The 23,096-nt window shown below is 36.2% G+C and overlaps 1 protein-coding gene across 1 annotated transcript in view; it reads left to right on the top strand.

Moving 5' to 3' along the window:
• GPC5 (glypican 5) overlaps window positions 1-23,096 on the top strand; it is a 955,909-nt gene that overhangs the window by 804,210 nt on the left and 128,603 nt on the right. Inside the window, exon 7 of the mRNA XM_088842817.1 lies at window positions 6,034-6,190. Within this exon, the coding sequence (XP_088698943.1) occupies window positions 6,034-6,190 (157 nt within the window). The remainder of the gene's footprint in view (window positions 1-6,033; window positions 6,191-23,096) is intronic.

Below are 23,096 nucleotides of genomic sequence, written 5' to 3'. Positions count from 1 at the left end.
TTCCTGTGTCTTATTTGAGTTTTTGTCACTGTTCCATTCTATTCTTGCATTTAACTCACCAGCTTTTAGCTTTAACTCTCCTGTGAGATCTAGTTTAGAGTTTAGACAAGGATACACATTAATTATAAATTTATCTGGTCAGTTTTGTTATGGCGGCTCAGAAAATGAAATGACTCATTTTGAGCTGGAGGTAAGGGTCAGGCATGGTGGAAGGGAAATACATAGAATTTTCTTAAGGGAAAAAGAACAAATGACTTCTTTACAGTTTAAGAGGCCAAGAGTGAATGTAATAAGCCTTTTCTAAGTTCAGTATTCTATTTACAAAATCACAAGACTTTTATAAATTGCCAGACTGCATTGCACAAACCAAATGTCACAGAACAGTGACCTTTCAAATTATCAGCGCAACAGAAGCTGAGATCAGAAAGCTCAAACTTAGAGCAAACACTGACAAGAAATCCTACAGAAATGACTTCTGTGTCTGGTCAACTTAACATAACATGACATATTGTAGAATGTGTTTGGCTTTTTAGGTAGGATAGTCTATAAAGGTTTAACTGCTTTTGAAAACATAATCTTTAATATAATCTGAAGATTTGTAGTATTTAAGTTTGGGGGATAAAATATTTTCCAATTTTGAAAGAGAAAGTGCAGAAAAGTTTTATATAAGAGAAACATCTAAAAGATGAAAAAGTATACATGACAAAGGTGAAATATTGTGGAGTGGGTTGGGGTGGGTAGATGGGAACAGAACTGGAGGTTTGAGGAAACGGAAGTTCAATTCAAAAAGTGAGAGCATTTTATATAAAGAGTTTTTGTTTAAAATATGTCTAATTTAAATATGTTGCAAAGATAAATTTTGAAAATACATCATAAGAAATTTTTAATCAGAGTTCCAGTTTTTAATATTATACACTTCAGTAGTTTTTCTATTTCCCATATATTTCTTTATAGGTTTTACTTAAATTTTATGAAAGTATAGATACCAATTGCTTTATAACAAAATTAAATTCATATATACGTACATATTTGCATGTATTTATAGATAGAGGGCTTTTGTTCTATACTTAATATATATTCTTTAGAGATATTTTATTAATGATGAAATGAAAGCACAATTTTTCCATTTTTTTTTTAACCAACCAACATACTTGCCCATCAATAATACAAAATTGTAAAACAGAATCTTCTACCATGTCTAGGTTTGAACAGATGACTAAAACATACTGTTTATGATGACCAATGTTTTCTAAACATATAGTTACTTCTTATGTATCTGTGTAAATGAGTATAAAAGGACGGAGGGAATATTTTAGAGATGTATCATTATATATTGCATTTTGAAGCACATTCTATTGCTCTCACATGTGCAGATTGTTGAATGTGATGAATATGTTTGTCTTTTACAGCAAACATGTGTATGCAAGCCATCAATAGCCAGATTTTATTGTAAGTGTTTGAAAGGCTGTTGCAACGATGGGATATTGCCAGACAGTTAGTAAAAAGCAAATTGAGTCTATTGAGAGATTAATTCACCAGCTGAAAGAAATACATTTGCCTCACAGTTATCAGATATTCTACTCACCAAATTCATCCTCCAAGATAGCATCCCTAATGAGCTTCCTAAACCAATTAAACATAGGCAGGAAGCATCAGTCATCCAAACTGACTATTTTCAGCTAATCAGCTGAATGCACAAATTGCTTGACATTGAGGAAAAAAGGAACACCCTAAAAGTTGTTGAATTCTTTTCCTACTCTGTCCTTACTTTGTGCGTTTCTCAGTTTTAATGCAGTGTGTTGCACAGAACACTGTAAATGAGCAGAGTACTTTATAGTATATAAAGTGCTTTCCTTTCCTTTGCATTATTATTCAATAGAATAAAATGAGTTTTAATGGACTTAAGTAACTTGCTTAAAGGCACACAATTAATGTGTGGCTGGGACCCAAAGTCATACTCTTTCCTCTGTTGAAGTAATTCTATAAATATGTATTTATTGATTGACTTTCTACCCTCCAGGACAGGGGAAAAGTCTAAGTATTCAAAATGCCATCAGCTTTACATTTGGGCAAGTTCAGAGCCAAGGCAGGACAAGAATGAATGGAGGTAATTTTACTTCCATGTGGGTTTCTTCCTTGAAAGACTGGCTTAGTTTAGTGATGTCAGGCCATACTGTTTATGATAGTAATGAGAAGGACGAGAACATAAACAAAGTTCAAAACATAAAAGTTAGTCACCCAGTCGTGTCCAACTCTTTGTGACCCCATGGACTGTAGCCTGCCAGGCTCCTCTGTCCGTGGGATTTTCCAGGCAAATAAATTCACACAATTATTGTGAGAAAACAAAATGCTATGTAGTGGAATCTGGGTGCCGGGGGGTTGCTGTTTTAGATATAATAATTTAAGAAACAGTATATTTTATGGGACCTTGATTGGAGGCAAAAGTTGAACTTTTTTATTATAGACTCATTTCCAAACAATATCAATGTTTGTAGTGTGAGAGGAGGGGTTAATTTGCATATGTTAATTTGGGAAATGTAGAGTGAATCTCAGCTAAACAAGATTGCTTACTGTAGATTCCTTATGAGCCTTTTAGTTCATAGATCTCAGGAAGGGGACTAGGTATGCATTTCCCAAACATTTCATCATAAGACTTCTTTCTGTGGCTCATCTAGCTAGACTGACATTTCTCCTCTGGATACAGGTTGACCCCAGTGGGTTTTGACACTATAGAGTCACAAAAAGTTCTAAGGCAGAGAAATGGCATGGTGAAAGTACTGATTTAAGGGAAATAACATGGTGGTAGTAGGCAGGAGAGACAAATGTCCCTCACAGTGAGGGAGTTGGAGAGAGAAGTTGTAATGACACATGAATATGGAAGTGAATAGTTCTATTTAAGAAACAGAATAGTACAGTACCTTTTATATCTAACTGTTGCTTAGTGGTGAGCTGAAGAGTAACAGGGGTTGCAGATAAAGAATTAAGTATGATCTTTACACAGATGAGAATGCAATCTGTTAGGATGGGTTCCCTGAAAGAGTCTGGAAAGACTGAAAGGGGATTTACATTATTAGCTGGACAGTTACTTTTATTATTTTGGAAATGTGAGGAGAAAGATGATCAAACTAAGAAATCAGAATAGTTTAGTCAAAAGAAGTGGGATTTTGAATAAGGGTCTTACTGTGAAAAGCTGATTGTTTTTGTTGATTAGTTATTGACTGGGGATATTCAAAAATTAAGTTTTATTACAATTGTGAGAATGAAAATGAATGTTTGTGGATGTTTATGATTTAGAAGAAGGAAATGAACATATAAAGTAGAAATTTTATGCAGAAAAGATGAAGATGGAGGTGCTGGCTCTTCCAGAAAGAGATGGGATCATGGGGACCTGGAGCATAGATCAAATGAGATCATGGATGCATTTGAATGAATTGATCATTTGTGGAAATTCCTATTGCCATGTAATATAGTGGATGTGACAGTGACATATGCACAGACCCAAGGATTCAAGTGAGAAGTCTCAGGGCCCATTTTATAATTCTGCTGTACCACAGATAGTTTAAATTAAAATAAGTTTTATATAGTTTTCTTTCTTAAAATATGAGCTTGTGTGTCTTAGATGATTCTTGGAGTGTCAATGAAGTGATGGAGAAATATAGTATAATGAACATATTAATGGTTTTAAAAATAATAATTTTTCTCTGTTGTCATCTATTATTTTTACCAGCACTATAAATAAATTAATCATTCTCTGATAGCTAATGCATTTAATTACTTTCAACCCAAGTTAATTACCTAAAGCAGTAAGTTTTATTTTACACGTGCTATCTTTCTGTTTGCATTTTTGAGTTCAAATTCATTGGGTTGGATCTTTGGTGACTTATCCATTCTTAGGGCTGTTCACAAGGTTTATTCTTCTGACCAAGATCCCAGTAAAATATTGGAAGAATACTTAGATAACAGGGAAATAAAGTTGAAATGGGAAATGTTGGGAAAAAGTGCCAGAGGCAAAAGAAATAACACTTATCAGAGAGTTTAGCTTTTATTGTGCTTTTCAGATACAACTTTGAATAATTTTAATGTAAGTCATATAATTGAATTCTTTATCAAATATTTTTTCAGTTAATGAATTCTAAGTGTTTAAGCAATATTGCAATAGAATGTTTAATAACAAAGATAATAATTATCAAAATGCATTACCTTTTAATGTGCAAGCACCATTCAGTATACTTTATATATATTTTTCTCACAATAAGAACAATGACCCTGGTATATTAGTCTCTATTTTAGTTTTGAATGAACTGAATTATTCAGGAATTTGCCAATGTCACATGGTTAATGTATGTCAGAATCAGGATTTAAATCTGAGTATGTTGAACCTGTGAATCTCAACCTTTGTGATTATGCTAAATAGCAAATGATATATGGCAATATTTTATGAAATTCATTTAATTTTAAAATATTTTATTTAATGATAATTTTAGTTTTAATTATTAAAATTTTATCTTTATAGAATAATGCCTTTTATTTTTCCTTAACTTTTTCAGATTTTTGAATTTTATATACTTTGTTACAAATCTGTATTTTCCCATTGCCATATCTCCCTACAGGAGGTAGTATTCATATCAGTACATTAAATGCAATAAGAAACTTTCTTTAACTTAATTCTAAATTCATTGACCATGAAAGAAGTTTTCTTTTAAAATGTAACACCTATTAACATTTGAGAAATGCTGATCAATAGGATAAATTCTGATTAAAATTTTAAAATTATTTTCAAATTGTTTTAATGTTTCATTTTTCTCAGGGAAAATAAATCTCAAGGAGCTGCGATATTTCAGAATTTGTGACCCAATTTTATTTTTTAACTTTGAAAGTTAATCAGTTGTCAAAGTTGTTGCTTAATGTTAGTGTTCTTTAAATGCTAAACATATTTGTCTTATATGTGCTTAGGATATTTTGCTCTATATTTTTCAGTATAAAATGCTCTCCTTGAATTGTGTGTTTATTTTCTGCTAATCAATACAATTGATCTCTGTATTGAAAATCTGAAATCTCTAAAAAGCTCTTAGAAACAACAACCCTAATACTTTCATAAAACATCCTGAAAACATGAATTCCCATTAGCCACTCAGCTGCAATATGTTTCATTCATAACATGGCAATACCTTCTAGTGCTCATGCTTGGTAATGGGTCCTCCCAAAATGCCTTAAAGGTGTAAATGTCACATTCCAACTCATGTTGCTCAGTCTTAGCTTTAAGTGAAATATTCCATTATTCACATCACCTTTTGGAAAAGGAGTTCAGGCATGTCCAGTATTATTCAAAATGTTATTTTCCCCATGTTATAGGGGGAAATGGCTATTCTATCTATTTTGCTCATCAAAGTAAGTGAAATTCTTGAGAAACAAAAAAGTTGGTTAAGTTTCTTGAGTAATTTGTATACATGGAATTAGAACCCAAGTCTTTTGTTCCATGATTTTCTTCTGTTACACATTGGTATGCATATTTAATCCATAAAGTTTAAATAAAACTATAAATGTACATGTCCAAGATGCTATATTTCTTTCACTGAGTCTTTTTAGAAGAATGGCAGTCTTCTTTTTGGGAAATTTAGGACTGTTGGTTTGTAAAACCAAACTGCTGGTTTGTATATTACCAGCCAATACTCTTCAGAGGGAGTTTTGTTGTACTGGAGATTGATTTATCCTGCTTTTAATATTGTGTATTCAGAAACAGGATTCTCTGACCAAAGTATTCATGAGAGAGAAGATCTGGTTTTATTTGATTTCCAAAACTGTATCACAGTGCTAATAGGCAGATTGCAGCTCTTCATAGCTATAAGACCTTGCCCACTATTTATTATCATGTCAATAGTTTTTTCTCTTTCTTTCATGCTTGATTTGTTAAGGTGTCCACATCAAAATAGTGTATGCACATAAGAAAACAGTTATAATTTTTCATGTTGTTGAATAGCATCCTTAGATGATTTGAACTTTCTATTAATAAATGTTTTTGGTATCCATATTTAGTTGTTACAGGGTAGGTCACCCAAACCCACCAAGTGGGAACTTCACATGGGCAGTGGTGGCGGCATGGTTGAACAGGTCAGCGGGGACTGTGATGATGAAGATGGTTGTGGGGGCTCAGGAAGTGGAGAAGTCAAGAGGACACTAAAAATCACAGACTGTAAGTGTATGATTCTAACCCCATTTCTCAAGGACTGATTTTGAAATATAATTAAAGAGAGCTATTACTATGAATATAAAGAAGTAATGATAGTGAATTCAGAAAAAGGCAAGAGGAATTGGAAATGAAAACAAAGCCATTTTTTGTTATTTAGGATATGCATTCTTGGGCGTTTTGTTTCTTTTTAACTAATGACTTTAAGTGGAAATTACAGTTTTCCTGAGTAAAATGAGTGAATGATCATTAGTTCTGAGAATTCGTAGTTTTAAAGTGGGATAATCTGTAGGACATGAAATAACTAGGATGATGGATGCTAAATGTATATTCATGAAACCAGAATGGGTGAACCATGCTGAATATTAAAGTTCTCTAACTGTATTATATTATCATGACATTATTTAAATTTTATTAGGTTTTCATCATGTTCAGATCACAAAGAAATTGGTTAAATATATGGCTAGTTATGGTGAGAAAATACTTGAATTAAACTCCTATGATTTGGTTCTTCTGAAAATAGCTCACCAGTCATTCACATTATTTTGATTTTATGGATTTGAAAACTATTTCTGGTATTGCTGGACTAGTCACTATTACATATGATAGAATGACCAAATAACAACAATAAAAAAAATCAACAAATAAATTTCCTTTCCTTCTCCTTACATACAAAATGAGGGATCTAGTCTAACTTTCAACTGTTCACTTAACTCAGGTCATACCAAAGGGGGTTACTTTATAAAGTAATCTTCTGGACCTGTGCAAGCCTGTCTGGAGCCTGCCCTGATAGTCTCCCTCTAAATCACAAAGGGTTTTGTGATTTTTCTGACAACTTTGTACCTGTTGGAAATGTCCTTTCCTGACTTTGGTGGAAGAATTCATTTACTTTTCAGTTCTTGTGTAGTAAATTTAGAACACTACCAATGCCTCAAGCATCAACACCCCTTCCTTCCAGGATCTTGTTTTGTAAAACAAATACATTGTTTAAAGGAATAGAAGCCAGAAGAGGTACAAAATCAAGACAATATAAAGAAACATGTTTTCCTATTAGAAAGAGTAATAAATTTAACAAAGAAAGTAAATAGTTGGGATTTAGTACCTTGGATAGCAATTGAACAAAGGACCACAAAAGTGTTTGATGTATTAGTACAATTTCCTAGTGAAAATTGCATTTCTTCTACTCATGTAGGAGCAGTAAGGATGTGTGTTCTTCTTACTAGTACTAATGTCATTTATCAGATTAATTTCTTTTGGCTGCTTATCTTCTGTTTATGCCAAAAAAGGGAAGACAAAAAAAAAAAAAAATGGAAGAAGTGTTTTAATTCAGAGTTAAAAAGCCCTCCATTGTATTTTTGACTTATGACACATATCTATTAGGATAATATTAAATAGTCTTTCATTTTCATTTGATCCTGTGTATTTATATGTACCATAATTTCCCTGTCATTTGAACATTGCAGGGTTTTAAGGCATAAAAATATTATGTAAAATAGCTTAGGTTAAAACTTAATCTATAAATTGTATGTACGTGAGTGTGTGTGGAATTAGCCTTTTACAGGGATTTTTCACTCCTGAAGTTATTTATAAGGTTGAGAACTTGCTATGTGTCAATAGATAACTTTTTGCCTTATTTCACACAAGAAGTAGAGACAGTAGAGGATATTCAACTACTAATAATTTTCTCACAAAACCATACTTGTCAAGGTGGCAACAATGAAATTTTTTACTTTAAAATCTTGTTTTCAATTACTGCTGAAATGTACAAGTATGGTACAAGCAACTGTCCATCAGAATTGGGGAGATTTAAGACATAGATGGTTTTCAGCAACTCCAGGCAAGCAGTAAAAAAATCCACATCTGTTGCAAGTGGGTTGCCTATCATGTTTCTACGGGTTTATAGCTGTTGGCTTTCAATTTTTAATAAGTGGTTAGGAACCCACAGTGGATAGCCTGCTGAAATAAAGAGGGACACAGCAAGTAGCAAAACGTAGGTCACATTTCTATTTTTATAAAGCACCATAATAGTTTAACTGTGTTTGGCCGGTTTGATATATCACTAAAGCATGTTTTGCCATAGTTTTAGACATTCTTAACGTTTTAAAAATATTGTGCTCTAGAAAGTTTACCAAGGTGTTATTTGTGTTCAGAATTTGAAATACACCATTATGTCTTTCTCACAGTGATATTTATTCTTTATAAAATACCAGTAGAACACAGTTTGTGACTTCAAAAATATCTGATTACAAAAAGTTATACAGGCATATATTTATTTATAGCTACACATAGTTACAAGGAATAATGCCAATATTATGTCTTGTAAATGTAATGATTTTCCTCCATTTATGAATATGTTCAAAGTTGATAAATATCTTACTACTTGTGATAAATATCACTTGAACTGATTTTCTGTTTCTGTTTTGGTTAATGTTTATTTCAGGCAAAAAGGGTTTACATATGTGTAAAGTTTTACCATCAAAATTTTAGGTATCACTTTTTTATCGTCAACAGTATCAAATGATTTAACAATATTTAGCTTTTAAACTACCTCTATTTGTATCACACCTGTTAAATATTATTAAAAATCAACTGACATATTTCTAATAAAAAAATCTATGGTATGTAGTGTTCACTTTTAGGAAACTGAAAGTACTTTATTTTAGTAGGTGATTTAAGTATCCTAAGATTACATTAATTTTTTCTATATTTTTATTGTATTGAATTTGGCTCATATATGTAGATATGGTTATTTCACTAGTACCTTCAAATAGCAGGGTTGGAATATCTTTGAACTTTCATTTCCCCTCATCCTGGACACTTGGCATCCTTTCAGGGTAGCTAAGGGATGGTAGGTTTTAAATGCCAGTGGGGGAGAAGGGCGGAAAACAAGTTCTGTTTTTGTAGCCATGCAGAGCAAAACTACTTTCACTATCATCAATACTTTTTCAACTATTTGACTATTCTAATATTCCCCAATTCTGATATATTCAACTGTTAAAAGACAAAGTGCTACAAAAGAGAGGCTGTAGCAAAACTATGCATAAGTAGTTTTGAAAATCTGCAGTAGCATTGATTGCCCTCTGTGGTATTATAATTTAAATTTCGGTAACACTACTATTGGGAAATCCCACAGGCAGAAGAGCTTGGCAGGTTGCAATCCATGGGGTCACAAAAGAGTTGGACATGACTTAACGACTAAACAACAAGAGCAAAACACTGCTTTTAACAAATAATGCATAATCTATGATCAAATTTATTTTGATAAGATGGTTCCCAGTAACAATCTCAGATAAAATGATTTTGATCACAAGTTGATTCAGGCATCACATGTTCAGAAACAGTAGAGTGATTTCAAGTCTTCAAATTAACTGAGATAATCTATTGTCATATTTATTTTGCTAGTACAATATTATGTTGCATCATTAGCAGTTTTAGAAATAATTTTACCTTAAATGAGAAGCCTATAAATGACAACAAAAGTGATTAAGTATGTATTCCAGTAACTTTTTCCCCCGATAACGATACCAACCACTCTCTGAAGAACAGTCATGATTATGGGTCCCAGTGCAGCATTCTGAGCCCTAAGCCCTCTGACTGCCACTCATTTAGTCATTAAAAGTCTTCCTGAGAAAGGTTGTTTGCCATTCATTTTTTCTTATCTCCTGGGCTGTTTTTCCTCTTCTCTTTAACAGATTCTCATCATCATACCAAATTCTATATATTTGAGAAAGCCAGGACTCAGTCTCAAATTTTTATCATCCCTATTCTCAACTAATTTCTGTTCCACAAACCACTTACTGCATCATAATACCAATAATAATATGGTACGCTGCCCTTGATAACCCTAAGAGTCAGATCAGGAAATAAGTTTACGAGATCTGAAAGTATTCAACTTAAATGAGGTTTATTTGGAAATGAAAAGATAACACATTGAAATATTAAGTAAGTACAACTAGGAAAAAACTTCTTCTTTGATCTTTGATAGCCTAAAATAAATAGAACAGTTGTTTATATTGTGCTTTGGATTGTCACTTAGTAACGAACCTTACTAACAGTGACCTTGGAAGAGAATAGTGTATTTCACATGCAAAGTAAAATGAAAATGATAGCCACTGAAGAATAAAGGGTGCTGATTTATTTAGTAATGCAGGGGTGTAAAGTGCCTGGATATTGCTGGCTTCCTCAAACTTATTTTTACCATAAATCATCTTTATTTCAAAATCTCAGGCAGACATGGAGGTTCAGGGAGAACTCAAAAGAAAAAAAAAAAATGCTCCAGGTTAAATTTTCTTTAGTGAAATCTGTATTTTCCTGAACTACTAAAACTATGTAATTATTCATTTTGTACAAATTATTTTGTGATATTTTATAGTATTTATTAATAGCTGATGATTTTTCTTTTTAATCTAAATTATGCAAAACATAATGCAAGCATCTAAGATTTTTTACATTAATAATAGTTACAAATATGCATATTAAAAGTATGTGTACTGTTTCTAAAATTAAAGTTTCATCCAATTTGATTAAATAAAATATACTTCAGTTCAGTTCAGTCGCTCAGTCGTGTCCGACTTAGTTTACCTTGTAAAATGTTGATAAATCGCCCATTAATAAATTATCCCAAATGTAAGAAACTGTGCTGAAAGTAATTAAATGGCTATCATTTGTTTAGTCAGTTAAGCTAAAAAAAAAAAAAAAAAATTCGAGAAGAAAATGGCAACCCACTCAGTATTCTTGCCTAGGAAATCTCATGGACAGTGAAGCCTGGCAGGCTACAGTCCATGGAGTTGCAAAGAGTGATATAAGATTGAGTGACTGAGCACACAAGCTAAAAATAAATCATCTCTATAAGGGTACTTAGGGCTTCCCTGGTACCTCACACAATAAAGAATCCTCCTGCAATACAGAAGACCCAGGTTCCATCCCTGGGTTGGAAAGAACCCCTGGAGAAGGGAATGGCTACCCACTCCAGTATTCTTGCCTGGAGTAGCCCCTGGATAGAAGAGCCTGGCAGGCTACAGTCCATGGGTCACAAAGAGTCTGACACAACTGAGTAACTAAGCACACACATAAGGATACTTAGACTCAAACCTTTGTGACACAATTAAAGGATTCTTGACTAATGACTGTCCACTTTGATCTATATTGTACAAGTGTCTCATACTAAAGGGTCATGATAAAACTGTGGAGAAATTCATGAGGAAACACTTCCTGATACTGTTCAGTGTTCACTATTTTGAATATTTGGAAATTATCATTTACCAGTTTTTACACTACTGATGAGAATTATACTAAAGACAAATGAAATATATGTCTAAGATAAATATATTTTAATTAATGTGGGATCATTATGGATATTGGATATTATTATGGATATATTATATCTATATGCATATTATTGTGGATATTGGATATATGGATATGTTAATATCCATCATATTATGGATATTATTCTGATTATGCATTTCCATTTTGTTTTCTAAACAATTGAGACTCATTCTGGCTGCTTGCTATTTTGTTAGCAAGATTATATAATAAAATCTGGATACTTGATGATTCATCTGAAATCATCTCTCATTCTCTTTAAAAGCTGTAGGTCACAGTCATGGATTTAAATACAGAATTGATGTTGAATCACTGAGGTGAGGAGGGGAGATTCATTAATCAAAGCTTAAAGAGCTGCTAGCATGCATCCCAGATCAACCAACTATTCTGCACATCACATAACTTAGTCTATACCACACCAGTGGACATAAAAATAAAGAAATTATGGCCTCTATTGACTAACACAATGCTAAGTATGACTGCATGATCAATAGAGAAAGTAAAAAATTAAATTTGAAGAAAATATCCTCAGATACGTTTGATCATGACTTGCCCAGGTCATGTAGCTGTTGTTATAACTAGAAACAAGCCATATTCATATATAACCACATCCAGATATTTTTGTATCATTTTATTGCAAATAAACAGAATGATTATTAAAATAGCTATATTTCCCTTCAGTCAGGATCCACTGATAAAAATACAAAAACACGTTAGGTATATTTTTAGCTGCTTAATTACTTCCATATCTCTAACTGTGTAGAAAGAATATTTTCATATAGCTTTTTGACCAATTAAGTGCTCATCTAACTCTAAATAATTAAATAATACAGCATGTGATATGGGCTCTAAAGTTCTCACACCCTCTTGTTTTATAAATTATGTGGGACTCTTGTTAAGAATCAGTTCAGTTCAGTTCAGTCGCTCAGTCGTGTCTGACTCTCCGTGACCCCATGAATCACAGCACGCCAGGCCTCCCTGTCCATCACCAATTCCTGGAGTTCACTCAAACTCATGTCCACAGAGTCGGTGATGCCATCCAGCCATCTCATTCTCTGTTGTCCCCTTCTCCTCCCTCCCCCAACCTTTCCCAGCATCAGAGTCTTTTCCAGTGAGTGAGAATAGAGGTGTGTAAATAGTGCTGCAGTGGGTATTGAGGTGCACGTGTCATTTTGAATTATGGTTTTATCATGGTATATGACCAGGAATAGGATTGCAGGGTATTCTATAACTCTGTTTTTAGTTTTCAAGGAACATTCATACTGTTCTCCATAGTGGCTGTAGCACTTTGCATTCCCGCCAACAATGTAGGAGGGTTCCTTTTTCTCCACACCCTCTCTAGCACATTTGTAGATTTTCTGTTGATGGCCATTCTGACAAGTGTGAGGTGGTACCTCATTGTAGCTTTGATCTGCATCTCTCTAATAATTAGTGATGTATGTAGATTTTCTGATGATGGCCATTCTGACCAGTTTGAAGTGATACCTCATTGTAGATTTCTTCTGCATAACTCTAATAATTAGCCATCAAATCACTGCGATTGCTGATTGCAGCCATGAAATTAAAAGACGCTTACTCCTTGGAAGGAAAGTTATGACCAACCTAGATAGTGTATTAAAAAGCAGAGACATTACTTTGCCAACCAAGGTCTGTCTAGTCAAGGCTATGGTTTTTCCAGTGGTTATGCATGGATGTGAGAGTTGGAATGTGAAGAAAGCTGATCGCCAAAGAATTGATGCTTTTGAACTGTGGTGTTGAAGACTCTTGAGAGTCCCTTGGACTGCAAGAAGATCCAACCAGTCCATTCTAAAGGAGACCAGTCCTGGGTGTTCATTAGAAGGACTGATGCGAAAGCTGAAACTCCAATACTTTGGCCACCTCATGCAAAGAGTTGACTTGCTGGAAAACACTCTGATGCTGGAAGGAACTGGGGGCAGGAGGAGAAGGGGACGACAGAGAATGAGATGGCTGGATGGCATCACCGACTTGATGGACATGAGTTTGAGTGAACCCTGGGAGTTGGTGATAGACAGGGAGGCCTGGTGTGCTGTGATTCAATTCAGTTCAGTTCAGTCGCTCAGTTGTGTCCGACTCTTTGTGACCCATGAATCACAGCATGACAGGCCTCTGTCTGTGCTGTGATTCATGGGGTTGCAAAGAGTCGGACAGGACTAAGCAACTGAACTGAACTGAATGTCTGCTTTGGGGAAATGTCTATTTATGTCTCCCTCCCATTTTTTGATTGGGTTTCTTTTTATACTGAGTCTAATTCACTTTGTTGTATAGCATTTACAATACAGTTTTACCCCGATTTAAAAAAAAAATGGTAAAAATACGAGTACAATACAGGTGGTCTCATTTTGGGCATTTCCTCATGCTTCCAGATGATGTTTGTTGTTGGTCTAAAGACTACACTGTGTGTGTGTGTGCTGGGTCACTGTCATGTCTGACTATTTTGTGACCCCATGAACTGAAGCCTGCCAGGCTCCTCTGTCTTTGGGACTTCCCAAGCAAGAATACTGGAGTGGTTGCCGTTTTGTACTCCAGGGGATCTTCCTGACCAGAGATCCAACACAGGTCTCTTGTGTTTCCTACATTGGCAGGTGGATTCTTTACCACTACACCACCTGGAAGACCCCTAGGACCATACTATGAAGGAAAAACTACCTACCCTTGTTTATTACATCCCTTTCATCCCTTTCAGTTCAGTCACTCAGTCGTGTCCGACTCTTTGCGACCCAATGAATCACAGCATGCCAGGCCTCCCTGTCCATCACCAACTCCCAGAGTTCACTCAAACTCAAGTCCATCAAGTTGGTGATGCCATCCAGCCATCTCATTCTCTGTCATCCCCTTCTCCTACCCCCAATCCCTCCCAGCATCAGAGTCTTTTCCAGCAAGTCAACTCTTCGCATGAGGTGGCCAAAGTATCGGAGTTTCAGCTTTAGCATCAGTCATTCCAATGAACACCCAGGATTGATCTCCTTTAGGATGGACTGGTTGGATCTCCTTGCAGTCCAAGGGACTCTCAAGAGTCTTCTCCAACATCACAGTTCAAAAGCATCAATTCTTTGGCGATCAGCTTTCTTCACAGTCCAACTCTCACATCCATACGTGACCACAGGAAAAACCATAGCCTTGACTAGACGGATCTTTGTTGGCAAAGTAATGTCTCTGCTTTTTAATATGCTATCTAGGTTGGTCATAACTTTCCTTCCAAGGAGTAAGCTTATTAGCATGTCTAAAATTAGTTTCTATAAAGCAATATGTACTCTTATAAAACACTACCACATTTATAAATTAGCATTGCAAGAACACATTATTGGCACTAGGAAATTAGGGACTATAACAATTAGGCTGGTATTGTGGTTTATCCTATATAATTTTTTGTATCAGTTTCAGTTCGAATGTTTTAAGCCTTGAGTTTACTTTCCTATGTTTTTATTGGATTATAATTGATTTGCAATGTCGTGTTTCTCTCAGGTGTACAGCAAAGTGAGTCACTTTCTGACACCAAAGGAAAGGCACTTCCATCTTTTCTCAGGGTCTGAAGGTTTCAAGCTACACTTGCTTCAAGGAAACTTTATTTTGTTTGGTATCTCAACCGAAGTGTTTTATCTTCATCAGCTCCTTCATATTGTAATAAACACTAAAGGATTATCTTGCAGTTTCCCTTGTATCACATTACATTCCAAAAGAGAGAAATCAAAGTTTTATGTGAACTAAGAGAAAGGAGGGAAAATATCTACATGGGACAGTCAGAAAACACTTTGTAGCAGAGACAAGGAAAGGGCTACCTGGAAAAGTGACATTTGACTGCAGTGTTTCTGATACAGTAGCATTTGACAAGGTGGACACAGTATTTGGTTTCTGCCATTGACAGTAGGGAGTGGAAGATACCCTACGGAGAGCAGACTCCATGAATGAAGATGGTGGGGTAGGAAGAGGGAGTAAGGAGCATGCTTAAGAAGGAACAAACGTATTCAAGTTGCTTGAAAAAAAACTATCAGAATCCTAAAAATGAGTTTTAAAATGTTGCAACAGTTTTGGGTTCAAGAGTGAGGAGTTTGTGTTTAATTTAGTAAGCCAACCAAGGTCCGTCTAGTCAAGGCTATGGTTTTTCCCGTGGTCATGTATGGATGTGAGAGTTGGACTGTGAAGAAAGCTGATTGCCGAAGAATTGATGCTTTTGAACTGTGGTGCTGGAGAAGACTCTTGAGAGTCCCTTGAACTGCAAAGAGTTCCAACCAGTCCATTCTAGAGGAGATCAATCCTGGGTGTTCATTGGAATGACTGATGCTAAAGCTGAAACTCCAGTACTTTGCCCACCTCATGCGTCTAGTTGACTCAATGGAAAAGAGTCTGATGCTGGGAGGGATTGGGGGCGGGAGGAGATGGGGACGACCGAGAATGAGATGGCTGGATGGCATCACCAACTCTGTGGACATGAGTTTGAGTGAACTCCGGGAGCTGGTGACAGACAGGGAGGCCTGGCGTGCTGTGATTCATGGGGTTGCAAAGAGTTGGACGTGACTGAGCGACTGAACTGAACTGAAGTGAACTGAAAGAAACCATGAAAAGTTCTTTCTGTGCGGTCATTTGGTTTGAGTGTCCAGTTACTCAGATTTCACAGCTGGTGCTGTGGTAGAGAACCCATCTGCCAATACAGGTAGACTTAAGAGACACAGGTTTGACCCCTGGATAGGAAGATGCCTGGGAGGAGGGCGTGGCAACCCACTTCAGTGTTCTTGCCTGGAGAATCCCATGGACAGAGGAACCTGGCAGGCTGCAGTCCACAGGGTTGCGCCAAGTCAGACACAACTGAAGCAACTTGGCATGCATGCATGTGGCACACATATGCAGTAATTTGTACTAGCAATACTGAGAGAAAAAATATGTATAAATAATGCATATCTTGCACAAGTATGTGCATGCTTAGTCACTCAGTCATGTCTGACTCTGTGCAACCCTTTAGACTGTAGCCCGCCAGGCTCCTCTGTCATTGGGATTTCCCAGCAAGAATACTGGAGTGGGTTGCCATTTCCTCCTCCTTGGGATCTTCTTGAAGGAGGAATAGAACTGTCTCCTGTGTCTCCTGCACTGCAGGCAGATTCTTTGCCCAATGATTCTTTACCCACTGAAGCAAGTAATTTACCACTTAACCTTGCACAAGTAATTGTTCTGTGCTTGTCTTTCCTCAAGTTGGGGATAATAGCCATACTCTCCAACAAGCATCCTTATGAGGATTAAATAACTTCATCCATGAACAGCATTACAAGTGCCCACCCCACCCCCACTCACTGAAACCAAAAATAATTCAATGAAATACATAAAAAGACTTTTTAAAATGCTTCTATGAGGAAGCAAGAAAAAGAGAGTGTTTTTACCTTCCACAAAACTAGGGGAAAACTATAATGTAGAGATAAAGATAAACATGGAGACAGAGAAAGAGATATACTTACACATACACACATTTACACACAGTTCAAGGAAAACCATGCAATAAATTTGTATCTATCCCTCCTCCCAGTTCAAGAATAAAGAATTTCCATACCTCTGAGAACACATTCCTTCTGAGAATTTACAATGACCATAAACCATATCTTGCTGGATTTTTCTGGGGCACTTTATTATAAATGGAATCCTGGAGTCTCTATTTCACAGTGTGTTTCTTTTGTTTCAGTGTTGAATTGTTGAGGTTCAGCTGTGTTGACGGGTGTAGATCTACTCATTCATTTTTACCAAAGTGTAATATTCTAATAATGAATATACACATCCACTTATTTGGTTTCAGTTTTTGAATATTGTGAATAATGTTGTATACACGATTTTAAACCATCTTGAACATCTGTCTTAATTCACATTTTCAGAGCCTCTGCAATATATACTTTGAAGTAGCATGAGACTCTCACAAAGCGGAGCATGCCTATGTTAAGCTTTCCTGGGAAATGTCAAAATGTTTCCGGTTAACAAAGTGATGATGTCAATTTATATTCTCATCAGCAAAAACTAAAAGTTTATGTTGCTCCTCATTTTTGCAAAAACTTTTGTTTCCATTTCCACTGCTTTTGTGTATCTATCCAAAGGATAGAAGTGGACCATGTTTTATTCTATATTAAATCTTACTCATTTAATTGTACTTTTTGTCATAAGTATATGAAATTCCTCATATACTTCCTCATCTGAAATTTCCTTCATATCCATAGCCCATTTCTCTTCTACAGGGTTATTTATCTTCTTTGACAAATGTTCTCTGGACAAAGGTCAACTTCAATGATCCACTTACCTATTTTGGTTATGACCTTCAAGAAAGGCAGAATAGATTCTTGAATTTTTCTTTTGTTTAACCAGTTTCAAGATAATGAATTGGTATGCTCCTTGTCTTTCTCAGAAGGTGACCAATTCTTTCTTTAAATATCACTATGAAGTAAGTTTCAAAAACAGTTGTCATTCTTATTCATATTGAAGTCCAGATTGTCCCACATTTTGCCAATTGGCACTTCTTCGATTTGGCTCTTCAGTCCTTTTGACATGATCCCCGAATTCTTGGCTAGTTTTATTGCTATCTAGTATAAAAGGTATTTCAAGCTGAGCTTGTACGTTGTCTGTCTCAAACATGGAGTCAGTCATTTTACATGACCTCCATTTGTTTTAGTAAGAAAGGCATTTCATGACCGCAATCTGGATATAAGATATGATCTTCAAAGACACAGATCATAATAGAAATAAATATCTCATAATTGTTTGCTTTATTCCACATCAGAGGTACTATATTACAATAGTTCTAAAATTACTCTTACCAGCTATGATTACTAAAATCAGTTTTATTTTTGCATATTTTATGCATATTCTGTCCTCATCTTATGGTTATAATAGATATTAATGTATCTCAAACAGTCCTATGGAGATATATGTGTTTGTGTGTGTGTGTGGGTGTGTGTGTGTGTATGTGTCTAAGGCTTCCATGGTGACTCAGTGATAAAGAATCCACCTGCAGTGCAGGAGATGTGGGTTCAATCCCTGAGTCAGGACAATCCCTGGAGAAGGAAATGGCAACCCACTCCAATATTCTTGCCTAGGAAATCCCATGGATAGGGGAGCCAAGCGGGCTATGACCCATCGGGTCACAAAAGAGTCAGACACAATTTAGCAACTAAACAACTATGTGTATATATGTATACATTTGTATGCCTATGTTTCCTTGGCAAGAAACTATGTCAATATAATATATATTGATAGATACAAATATATTTAGGTCACCTACTATATCTGTTAACTATATAGTACTACTTGCTCTTATGTCCAAGTTGCTCTAGTACATTTCTTAAGGAGGACTGGGAGGACAATATTTTATAAGGTTTCACTTGGTGATGAAAGTTTGTGTCCTTTTTACATGAAAGTTGATTTTGCTGGACAGAAGAATGTTAGTCACATTTTCTTTCCTTGCATTTCTTCTGTACTTAGTGATTTTTATTCTGGTGGAGAGCATTATTAGCAAAAACAAAAACTGACTATATTCTAAATTTCTTCCCTTTACAAGCAACATATATTTTTTTGCCCTCTCAGTGCCAAGCAATTTTAAGTACAGTAACTTTGCTAGAATATAGCTTTCTGAGTCTTTGTGATCCAGGGATCAACCTGGATCTCCTACACTGCAGGCAGATTCTTTACCATCTAGGCTACCAGGGAAGCCCAAGTACCAATTTTTTTTTTAGCACATTTTTGCTGAATTGTAGTTTTAAGTAAGTATATTCTTCCCTTGTTTTGATTTTCTTCTTCAGAAACCCCTATTATACATTTGGTGAATTGTATTTGCTTATTTTCAGTATGGTCTTCAATATCTTTTATCTATGTTTAAATTAACTTTCGCTTTTTAAAAACACATCTCCTCTTTACTTTCTATTTCTCTTAAGGTATTGCTAGTGATATTTCTTTGCTCTTACACTGCTTCTAGATTTTATTTACTTTTAAGTAATTTTTCTTCCTTTTCTTTCTTTATCTTGAAATCTCTTAACATCATTTCCGAATTTTTAAAATCTGACATTTTTCATGTCTTGTATCCTTTTCTTTATATCTTTTAGCTCATTTTGAATGATATGTGAATTTTGGGCTCAGGTTTTCTGATATGCTTCATTCTTCGCATAGATAGCAACAGAAAACTATTTAACTTTGTATAGGATTTGGTCTTGATCCTTTCTTGTTGATTATTTTTCTGTAAATTTAAATTTGCTAAAATTTTTGAAGGAGACTTGGTTCATAAACATTTTCTAAATTTACTGAGCTTCTAGTCCTATTACCTGCTGCTGCTGCTGCTGCTAAGTCACTTCAGTCGTGTCCGACTCTGTGCGACCCCATGGACGGCAGCCCACCAGGCTCCGCCATCCCTGGGATTCTCCAGGCAAGAACACTGGAGTGGGTTGCCATTTCCTTCTCCAACGTGTGAAAGTGAAAAGTGAAAGTGAAGTTGCTCAGTCTTGTCCGACTAGTAGCGACCCCATGGACTGTAGCCCACCAGGCTCCTCTGTCCATGGGATTTTCTAGGCAAGAGTACTGGAGTGGCTTGCCATTGCCTTCTCCGCCTATTACCTGCAGGTAGTGCTAAATATATTTGTCTCTGGATATATATCTGCCCTGTGCTCAGTTGTGTCCAAAAAGTCAGAGACTGTAGCCCACCAGGCTTCTCTATCCATGGAATTTTACAGGCCGGAATTCTGGAGTAGGTTGCCATTTCAAAAAAATTCATGGTTTCGAATTGAGGTGCTGGAGAAGACTTTTGAGACTCCCTGGGACTGCAAGGAGATCAAACCACTCAATCCTAAAGGAAATCAACCCTGATTATTCATTGGAAGGACTGATCCTGAAGCTGAAGCTCCAATACTTTGGCCAACTAATGCTAAAAGCCGACTCATTGGAAAAGATCCTGATGCTGGGAAAGACTGAAGGCCAAAGAAGAGTGCGACAGAGGATGAGATTTATATTGTGCAGAGTTATTGTATCAATAGAGGTGAGAGTTGGGCCATAAAGAAAGCTGAATGATGAATAAAACAGATTTATATTGTGCAATCAGGAAGTCCAAAACTAAACTTATCAAACTTTCTCCTAAGACTGCATTTTAATTGTCCCTTTTTTGGTTGATACCTACCCACTTATCATCCTCCCAAGTCAGGAAACTCCAGTTATCCTAGGTTCCTCTCCTGAGTCCACTCCCCACATTTAGTGAGGCCCATTGTCTTTACCTGCTGAACATTTCTTTAATATGTTCTCTCTTTCTATTCCCATTGCTGCTTTCTTAACACAGGTCCTTATGTCTTGCCTTAACTGTTTCTAGATGTCTTACTGGTCTCTTTCCCTCTATTTATTCCATCTCTTTTGAAGTAATATTTTTAAACTGACAGTTTAGTTCTTTGCTGAGATGTGGTACCTCCAGCTACCATGCTGTCTTATTAGGCAGAGAAGTGGTTTTCTAAGGAGAAGAGGCCATTGTAGTGTCAAGAGCTTATGAATAGTTGAACAATAACTTAGTTATTTGTCATATCAGACAATCAATTTTAGTTCTTCTCAGGGTACCCAGATGCTTTTAACCAAATTAAACACTTTTATTGTCTCTTATATCCCAGTGAAATGAGTGGAGGTACTTAATTGTTCTATCTTTCTTAAGATGTATACTTTAAAAAAATCTCTTAATTGAGAGATTGTTATGGCTGTTGTGCTAGTTATTTGCCTGCTGTGTTTTGGCTCCAGGTAACCAGTTAAATTAAAAAGCAGAGACATTACTTTGCCAACAAAGGTCCGTCTAGTCAAGGCTATGGTTTTTCCCGTGGTCATTTATGGATGTGAGAGTTGGACTGTGAAGAAAGTTGATCACCGAAGAATTGATGCTTTTGAACTGTGGTGTTGGAGAAGACTCTTGAGAGTCCCTTGGACTTCAAGGAGATCCAACCAGTCCATTCTAAAGGAGATCAGTCCTGGGTGTTCATTGGAAGGACTGATGCTAAAGCTGAAACTCCAATACTTTGGCCACCTCATGCAACGAGTTGACTCACTGGAAAAGAGTCTGATGCTAGGAAGGATTGGGGGTGGGAGGAGACGGGGACGACAGAGAATGAGATGGCTAGATGGCATCACCAACTCGATGGACATGAGTTTGAGTGAACTCCGGGAGTTGGTGATGGACAGGGAGGCCTAGCGTGCTGTGATTCATGGGGTCGCAAAGAGTCGGACACAACTGAGCGACTGATCTGAACTGAACTGAACTGAACTGAACTGAACTGAACTGAACCAGTTAAAGTTCCTCTGTGGTTATGCTTCCCTGGTGGCTCAGACAGTAAGGAATCTTCCTGCAATGCAGGAGACCTGGGTTTGATCTCAAGGTTGGGAAGTTCCCCTGGAAAAGGGAATGGCTACCCACTCCAGTATTCTTTCCTGGAGAATTCCATGGACATGGGAGCCTGGTGGGCTACAGTCCATGGTGTTGCGAAGAGTCAGACAGGACTAAGTAAAGAAGCACTCAGGCACTGTGTTATGCAAGCTACATTTCCCAAGCTCTCAACTAAATGCCCAAACTATGTGAGGTCTAAAAATTATATTTCCCAGATTATCTTGCCAACCCGTGCACTATTATTTTTTCTGCTACTGGGAGATGATAAAAGAAGATCAAAAGAAGGGATAGGGGAAAATATATCCTGTTTCCAGTTCTTATCAAGGTTAAATCAATAGCACAGTATCTATCCTCTGCCTCCAGACACTTTTAGCACTTAGAGTAGCAACTATGTTACATTCCTTGAAGGGACCTGTGCCAGCTAACTTTGCTTTGATTGATAACCAGATTGATAACCAGTGTTCATGGAAGTCTGAACATCATTCAGGGCGATCTGTACTCCCCTGTCCATCCTGAGAAGTAAGCTTCTCTTTCAGTCCCTAGATTCTTAATATCCTATCTCTTCTTTTCCTTCAGTGCAAAGAATGGGAACTACTCCCTGTGGTTATCAATATCTATGGTCTTCAACACCCTCATTTTGCTTCATTAACCTTTAACTATCTATATACTAATTTTTGGTATTCTATATCTCTAAAACATCTCGCATGCTTCCTGATTCAATTGACTGAACCCTCTCTAATACAGCTGGTCTTAACTGTATACAGTGAGAGTCAAAAATATTATCTGAAAACCAATTAAGACTTTTCTCCTAGTTTTCAAGGGGATAAAATCCTTCCAATTCTCCCTAGATGTATATTCTTCCATGTAGGCTAACACCTGTTTTACCATTTCCTCACAAATCACAGAAGAAAATAATCACAGAAAAGTAGGAGAGATAAGCCATTTATGCTTGAGCATATAGAACAGGGAGCAAGAGGAAGTAGCTATCTTCTGAATGAGAAATACTCTAGGGATCAGCTCTGGACCTGCTGAGTCTTTGTTTTCATTTGTCATGGTACCTGGTTCACCTGAGTTGATTTGAAGCACTGCATGAGTGTCAGTGGAACCACCGTGTAAAACTATGTGTCTGTGGACTGACTGCTAGGACTGCTGGGCTTGGGTTTCCCCTGGAGTCAAGAGTATAAGACTGGGAAAATTTGAGGCAGGACA

The sequence above is a fragment of the Moschus berezovskii genome, chromosome 13, assembly GCF_049115385.1.
Source record: "Moschus berezovskii isolate FMDL1 chromosome 13, NW_MosBer_1.0, whole genome shotgun sequence".
NCBI lineage: Eukaryota > Metazoa > Chordata > Mammalia > Artiodactyla > Moschidae > Moschus > Moschus berezovskii.
This window is presented reverse-complemented; position numbering and strand designations above follow the sequence as displayed.